The sequence below is a fragment of the Tachysurus fulvidraco genome, chromosome 1 (assembly GCF_022655615.1).
Source record: "Tachysurus fulvidraco isolate hzauxx_2018 chromosome 1, HZAU_PFXX_2.0, whole genome shotgun sequence".
Lineage (NCBI taxonomy): Eukaryota > Metazoa > Chordata > Actinopteri > Siluriformes > Bagridae > Tachysurus > Tachysurus fulvidraco.
In genome coordinates this window covers 42,654,828-42,663,303 of record NC_062518.1, presented here as the reverse complement: position 1 = coordinate 42,663,303, position 8,476 = coordinate 42,654,828, and the positions used below count along the sequence as shown (strand labels likewise).

Here is an 8,476-nt window from a genome sequence, read left to right as displayed (position 1 = left end):
CAATATAATGAATAATTTTAAAGCCACATTGATAATAATTATTTTTGATTGGAAAATTACTTTGGATGGAAGGATGCATGGTTGGATAGATGGATCGATGCCTGGACAGATGGATGGATGGATGGATGGATAGTTACATAGTTGTCTGGATGGATAAATAGCTAGATAGATTTCTTAATAGATGCGGGGATGGATGGATAAATACACAGATGTCTTGATGGAGTGATAGATGGATGGATAAATAGATGTCAGAATAGATAGAGGTGGTTAAATAGATTGATTAATAGATGCTATAACGCATGGATGGATGGATGGATGCTGTGATCGATTGATGGACAGACTGGTACTTGAATAGAAAGATAGAGGGATGGACAGATGGATAGATGGATGGATGCTGGAATTGGAGTTGGTGGAATGTTCACTGGTTAATCCGCGATTTGACGGATTGGATGGATAGATACGTAGACGGATAAATGGTAAAATAGATGGAGGGCTGGTTGGAAGGATGAATAGACGGATGAATGGATATCTGGAATAACAGATGTATGGAGGGATGGGTAGATGGGTGGATGAGCAGCTTTTGGATCGTACTAAAGCCCAGTTCCTAAACTGGAAGTGTGTGAGAGTGAAGAGGAATGAACACACTGTATCTCGAGATATCTTACATCCAGAGAAGCTTAGCTCCTAATCCGGTGCTGGCTGGTGCAAGACTGCAGACGTGGGGGTGGGGTTTAAAGCTTAGGTTTGTGAGTAGGTGTGTAGTTCAATCCAAGCCGAGAGATCCAACCAGTAACAAAGACGGGGGTGTGAGGGGTCAGAAGGTTGGGGTGAACCAAGTGAGGACCTGAAATGACAGTGTAGAAGAGTGCTTCTAATAATGATAGTGTTTAATACCTACAGTACAGCTCCAAGCTTTACACACTGTGTGTGTGTGTGTGTGTGTGTGTGTGTGTGTGTGTGTGTGTGTGTGTGTGTGTGTGTGTGTGTGTGTGTGTGTGTGTGGACTCAAGCACCAACACTACCTCCTTTTTTGTTCAGCATAAAAGCCTCCTGACTTTCACTTTAGCTCTTCTTGTAAAACCACGCTGAGTCATTGAAAAGCCTGCTGCTCAAGTTCTTTGCTATCCCACGATGCCTGGGTCCTCAGAAGAACTCAGAGATGGATTAATCCTATCGCCATGGCGATGTTAATGGGATTAAAGTGAGTTTGGAGCTTGAAGAACAATTAGTCTTGAGAAACTAACTATGTGTGTGTGTGTGTGTGTGTGTGTGTGTGTGTGTGTGTGTGTGTGTGTGTGTGTGTGTATGTGTGTGTGTGTGTGTGTGTTTAGGATTATGACCTGAGTCAGCTGCAGCAGCCGGACACCATGGACCCGGAGTGTGTAAAGCCTGTCGGGATCCGCAGACTGGATGAAAGGCCGCTTCACCCCGAGCCTCAGTACCCGGTCAGATCGGCCGCCCCACACCCCGGAGATATCGGAGACTTCATCAATGAGGTAACACGACTACTGCTTTTGTTCAGTAACCAAAAAAAGTTAACGAGGACCAGCAAGATGTCCTCACAAGATCAAAACACGAGGTCAGGTATTCCCAGCCTTCTGGGTACCTCACCAAGACGTAAACACACACATACACATACACAAACACACACATACACACATTTTCAGGTTATATAAGAGACCTTTTCTTTTTTGAACAATAAACTGAATACTTACTGTTTCTCACAATACAATCATTCTGAGGGCTTTTTTTCCCCACATCGAGTCACTCAACAGTCAGAAGCCAGAGGCACTTTGCCATAATTGCAGTCTCTTTATTTAGTTTTTTTTTTTTCCCAAGAATCATAGTTGAGGTTCATAGCAGGGAACTGAGCGTGAGCCAGTCTGTACTCACACTCATAAAAACAAGACGGGGGTCAGAACCAGGAAACACATGACTTGGACTGAATACCAGAAAAAGCAAAGCTCAGAGCCATAAAGAGTCATTACTGCCTGTGAGGAAGTAGCTCCGACGGACGCAGCTCATTTCATGGGCGCTTATTATTTAGAAAAATAATGTGAGTCAGAGACCTGAGTCCAAAACAGCCATGTGACCTATGAACCATAAACAAGTAGTATGATGTGGGTTAACACTGGTGTTTGTGGGACCGTGGTCAAAATTGGGTGTGTTCGAGAGCTATGACATATAAACGTATGAGAAAAAGAAATGAATCAGTCCTTCCAGGAATTCGGTTTTGGTTTTTTTTACTGAACAAAAAAAAAACCCAAAGCAATTTGCTTTTTTTTTTTTTTTTTTTTTTGCCTTTTCTAAATTGATGACATTGCAAGCACAGGATCCTTCTTTCAAACGTTTTATTTTATGTCAAGACACATATGTAATGACTTTCTATGCTATGCTAGTTTGATTAGAGTATGCTAGCTGTACCGTTTAGGTGCAGTGGTGACTTAACTGGTTAAGGCTCTGGGCTGTTGATCGGGGTTCAAGGCCTAGAACAGCCAAGCTGTCACTGCTGGGCCCTTGAGCAAGGCCCTCAACCCTTCCCGGCTCCAGGGGCGCTGTATCGTAGCTGCCCCTGCACTCTGACCCCAACCTCCTCAGTTGGGGTATGTGAAGAAAAGTATTCCACTGTACTGTAATGTATATGTGGTGATAATAAAGGCTTCTATGCCCCGTTCTATTCTAGTCTATTGCTTTTGTGGTCAGAAAAGTAAGCTAGGAAATGACTGAAGCGTAAGTTTACACAGATACTGTACATACTTAATAGGTTTTACATTCTGTGTGACCGCTCGATCCATCTCCTCTGCTCATAAGTGCACCATATAATGTTTCTAAACAAGCAGGAAGTACATATACTCAAGTTCATAAGACAAGAATCTTAATGAGGTCACAGTCATCAATGGCAGGAGTCCAAGAGAGTAAAATGGGCCGCACTGTTTTTATTGGAAGCGATGGCTTCAAGCCACATGGCAATCATGGGCATTCTTCTGCTTGTGTATGCTGAAGAGGGTAGAAATCGCATCCAGGTGAAATAGACTCAGACTTCATGTCTAATAAAAAAAAAAAAACGACTAGACTTGCAACCCTCTGTAGTCTGGTAAAGTGCTCAAACTGGGCTTTTCAATTGACCAGCCATGATACGTGAAGGTGCCTGGGGAATGTAGTAGCCCAGTGGTTAAAGTATTGGCCTACCAATTGGAAGGTTGTGAGTTCAAATCCCAAATCCACTAAGCTGCCACTGCTGGGCCCCTGAGTAAGGCCCTTAACCCTCAATTGCTCAGTTGTATAAAGTGAGATCAAATGTAAGTCGCTCCAGATAACGGCGTCTGCCAAATGCCGTAAATGTAATCCCAACGATCTCGCCTCACAACTAAAGTATACTTTTACGATGTTACTTTTGTCTCTGACAGTAACATTAAGTTAATACCTGCACCCTGTAAAGCCAGCGTGACATCCTATCTTGTCTTCCCGACAAAATGGAGCTCATTCCCCCCTCTTCTTTACGAGAACAACGGAAGCCGAGCGGTACGAGAGCAGAGTGTATTTATACACCCCTCTCTGCTTTTATGACTAGTTCACAGACACGGTTTACGTTTACTTCTTCCACACTTGCCTTATTTTAATGGCCTCCTTCCTCTTTTCATTTTTACTACAGTACCAAGGATTTTGCAGAGTGGAACCAGCCTCTAAGTCCTCTTTACTTCTTTGAGCGTCTTTCTTACCTTTAAATGTGTTTTAAGGTAAAAAGGTCGACTTTCTATACGTCTTTTAAAGCAGAGGGTCTCCGAGTCAGTGGCGCTCATTTCAGTCTCTGCCGCGTTGTTCGGTCTTCGTGAACAGACGGAGAAAACCACTTTGCTGTTTTATTTAAAGAAACTCTTTCCCAAGGCCCTACAGGGAGAGTTTGTTTCATTTTCTCCACTCTCTTCACCCTGCTTGTAGAGACGGCCTCAGCTTGATATATGGGAGCTTATTTATCTTATCCTTCATCTTTGAAGTGTAGAGCACTTTGCTCGAGAACCTCACTTTCTCTCTCGCTCTCTCTATGACTATAACTCTAACTTTCTGGCTCTTGTGGCGAGGCAGAGATGAATGGAGAAATGTCTGCCATTTTCTACGTCTCGCTGCCGATTTTCTCATTACCTGCCCTGCATGGTGGCTCCTTTCTAATTCCGCTGCTCCTCCCTGGTCCGGAGGCATGGTATAAAAAAAAAGAGTGGTCAGGTTTAGTAGACACACCATCTTGCATAAGTATTCACCTGCCTTAAACTTTTAGTGCCAGACAATTGTGGGCCTTCTGATGGGGACTTTATGGACCAGAATTCATTTAGGGGTTTCACAACAATGGGTGTCAATAGTTAATAGTCAACTTGTAATCATTTTTTCTTGCAGTCTGTACAGTTTGAGGACAGATTTGTTCCAGCTTTCAGGAAGGTTGCCTAAGGTACTCAAATAATCAACCTTTACAACCGCGGTAAGCAGAAAAGTATCTTACACAGTCGTGACCTAATGGGGGCAGTCGTGGCCTAATGGTTAGGGAGTCTGACTCGTAACCCGAACGTTGTGGGTTCGAGTCTCGGGCCGTCCACAACTGAGGTGCCCTTGAGCAAGGCACCGAATCCCCCCCAACTGCTCCCCGGGCGCCGCAGCATAAATGGCTGCCCTCTGCTCCGGGTGTGTGTTCACTGCTGTGTGTGTGTGCACTTTGGATGGGTCAAATGCAGAGAACGAATTCTGAGTATGTCATGTCGCTATTCTTGAGGCTGTACCACAGAATGAGATCACATCAAGTGTCATTCCTGTCAGCCAGGAACAGGAAGCTACAGGAAGTGACAGTGGGTACAGGCTCAGTCAAAATGGACAGCTGTAGAGAAACATAGCTACATTCCTGAGAATCATTTTCCGAGTATTACATTTCTGTTTATTAAGTTTGTGGGGGGTTTTTTTCTTCCTTAGAAGGGTCAGAATATCCCCTACTCATTTCAGTGTGATTTACTTCCCTACATTTCCACCTAGCTTGGCTTTTCTCTACCCAAACAACACCACCACCACCAACAACAACCACAAAAGAACCAATTAGTTACAGCTTAGAGATTGTTTGGTACAAATTTAGCCCTCAGTGGTGAGAGAACCTACTGCTCTCGGTTACTTTTTCTTAGTCCAGGAAGAGGTTTCATCTCTGTACTGAAAGCAGACAATGATCTTGGTGGTTATTTATTTATTAATTTGTTTTTGTTAGCCGGATCCTGTACTAGGCAGTACACACAGTTCACCTCAGGTCATTATTAATTCGCATGCTGAGAAAGATGTGCGTCTCGACCTTTCAGTCTGGAAATTGGAGGTCAGTTAAAAATGCGCAGAGCAGCCCCCCACCCCCACCCCCCGGAGCACGGACGAGATGCTCGCTTGTGCTTTTTCCGCACAGTTTCACAACTCGACTGTTTACAACAAGCTAATGAGACAATATTAAGGCTCTGGAGGTCACATCACGTAATATCACTGGATTGATCTGCTAGATTGTGCTCCATATTGAGCTGTTTGTTTAGCACTAATGAGTAGACGAGCGGCAGACCTTATTTCAATTCAATTACAAAATCCTTTAGAACTGTACCCTTTAAAGGTTATCGAATAATACACACCTTGGTTAGCTGGAGTTGTTTTTTTTTTTTTTGGTAGCTTTAGCCATCGTGTTTAATACGACTCAATCAGCTTTTAACTCCTGACGAATTTTACTTTCATGACATTACATTTTCTGTAGGTTTTTATACAGGGAAGGTTAAAGTCTGCATATGGATTTGTAACAGGAGATTATTATTTTTATTCTACAAATATTTTTAATGAATTGTTTTATTCCTTATTTTTACACTACAGCTATTTGTCACGCATAATATTTTTATTTCTCGGTGAACGACGCATCGTTAATCGTCACGTAACAAGGCATTGGGGGATAAGATAAGCGATCGAATGCAAAATGCTATGAAATATTTCGAATCAGTAAACAGGTCAGACAATCTACAAACACAACACCGAAGAGCAAGCAGAGGCAACGAGGACGGGGAACTAGGAAATGAGGCAACGAGCCGAATAAGTGAAAACTTCTTTTTAATGTAATATTGACTTCAACTTCAACAAAGAATTTTTTTTTTACTAAGAACATATCATTTTATTCTTGGTTCAGTTCGGGTTGCTGCTTAAATGTACAGTCCATCCAATTCCCCATGACCAGCTCCATTCTTATATATAACAACTTTTGGATCTGACCTAAGGTGAAAAAGTTACAAGGAGGAATGAAGAGATGCATTATTTATGTGTAATATTTTGTTTTGTTTTGGGTCAAAGTTGTTTATTTTCTTGTTGTTTTGTCTGCGCAGGGCCTGAAAGCGGCCGACAGCGACCCGACGGCTCCGCCGTACGACTCGCTGCTGGTGTTCGATTACGAGGGCAGCGGTTCGACGGCCGGCTCGCTCAGCTCTATCAGCTCATCCAGCAGCGGCGGAGACCAGGACTACGATTACCTCAACGACTGGGGACCGCGATTCCGCAAACTCGCCGACATGTACGGAGGCTCAGACGAGTGAGACGGAAAGGAAGAACGAGGGAGAAAAAACACACACATGCCTGGCTTTTCTCTACACACACCCCCATTCTGACTGATCTATGAGGACAGCTTCTGTCAACCGATTTTCCCCACGAGAACATACGGATTTAAGCAAAAAAAACTAAAAAAAAAAAAAAAAAAAAGGGACTAAATTTAAAAAATCGACAAAATTAAAAAAAATCCTAGACTCAGTATTGTAGTGTAGGTTTATGCTTGTTGTGAAGGCTTTTGGCACTGAAGATGATCTGGAGATGAGCGGAAGCGGAGATTGGGAAGAGATGACGTCACTGTTTTTGGAATGTTACACTGACTTGAATTTTACAGTACAGAAGCACTGGGATTTAACGTGCCTTTTTGTACATTTGGGGTTTTTTTGGATCTGAAAGATTAGTTTGTAGTATGTTCAAGGCTTTAATGGTACTGACATTTGAAGTGATTTCAAGAAAAAAAGTGTTAATTTCTGATTTGCTTCATGACGTTTCTTTTTCCCGGTTTTACCATCCACAAAGAACAGAAGAGTTATTTAACAATTGGCAAAAACAGTGTACTGTACAGATAAAAAATATTCGATTTTCTTTTTTCTTTTCAATTTTAAGTCGAAAGTCATGAACGCAGATGGTTGCAGACGGGAGTTTTCAAGAAAAAGTTTTCCTTTTCTTTCTGAAGTTGTATTACATTTTACGAAAAAAAACAAACAAAAAACAAACAAAAAAAAAGGCAGTTGTTTTCTTTCTGCTCTCATTCATCTACACTTCATTTGCCTTAGCCGCCATCTGATGCCCTCAGTTTTTACTCTACTGTAAAATGTGTGTACATATTTCCTTTTTTTTTTTCTTCTTTTACTTTTAATGTAGTCGATAAAAGAAGTGCAAAAACCGTTTCAATCTTGTAAATGTAAAATTAGAAGAAAGAAAAAAAAACTAATCGGGCTGCGCCTTTTTTTTTTTTTTTTTTTGCATGTTTTTATGTTTTCACAACAATGAAAGCAAAAAATAAATAAATAAAATAAAAAATTCGAAATTTATGTACGGAGTTCGAAAAACAATTTCAGCTGATGCAAGATATGTGAGAGGTACGATTTTTTTTTTTTTGTAAGAAAAAAATAAAACAATAAAAAACAAAAACATTAAAAATAAATGGTAAAGAAAGTTACTCAACAAAAAAAAAGTAATTAAAAAAAAAAGAAAGAAGGAGTAACTATCAGCACAAGTGTTGAATTTGTACCAAAAAGGGATGAAGGTGATGGTGAGGTTGGAGGGGAGGAAGGGGGTGGAGTTAGGAAAGGGCGTTGGTTTTAATGATCGACTTAGCTTTAATAGAGGAAAGGTTTCTGACACACGCTTTGTGGATAATCTTATGTACTGGAATTTCAATTATTCACCCCCAAACACCTAAATAAAAAAGCTAATTTTGGAGCTAAGATGCCGTTTTGTTTCGTTTGCGTGGTTTCTGCTTCGCATAGCAAACGTCAAACACGAATCTTCACGTTCTTACACTGGAAGTTCTTACACGTTCTAACATGAAAACATCACAGTTTGAATTTCAGGCCAGAACATTTTCCAACCAATCAGCATTGAGAACAAAATTTTAAGAACATTCTTAGAAATTTGGGCATTTCTCCATCAAATTAAAGAGACGTAATGATAGAAGTTATTCATAAAACATTTTCATCCTTAAAGAGCTTTTAAGAGGCTTCGGAGTTTCTTTATCAGAGCAGAAAATGGCCAAAAGGTGAAGAGGGAGAAGAAATGTATTGTATACAATATTTAATAATGATAGTGAGTAAATAAGATGATACAGATTAGATTGTGTAGGGATTAGTTTTTGTGACCAATCATATTAGAGATAACATCTCTGACACAGAGCAGAAATGATATATAT

The 8,476-nt window shown here is 41.0% G+C and overlaps 1 protein-coding gene across 1 annotated transcript in view; it reads left to right on the top strand.

Annotated features, from left to right (window-relative positions):
- LOC113658423 (cadherin-2-like) overlaps nucleotides 1-8,020 on the top strand; it is a 97,558-nt gene extending 89,538 nt beyond the window's left edge. The window contains exons 15-16 of the mRNA XM_027170836.2: nucleotides 1,332-1,496; nucleotides 6,369-8,020. Of these exons, the coding sequence (XP_027026637.1) occupies nucleotides 1,332-1,496; nucleotides 6,369-6,575 (372 nt within the window). The 3' untranslated portion in view covers nucleotides 6,576-8,020. The remainder of the gene's footprint in view (nucleotides 1-1,331; nucleotides 1,497-6,368) is intronic.
- The last annotated feature ends 456 nt before the right edge of the window (nucleotides 8,021-8,476 follow it).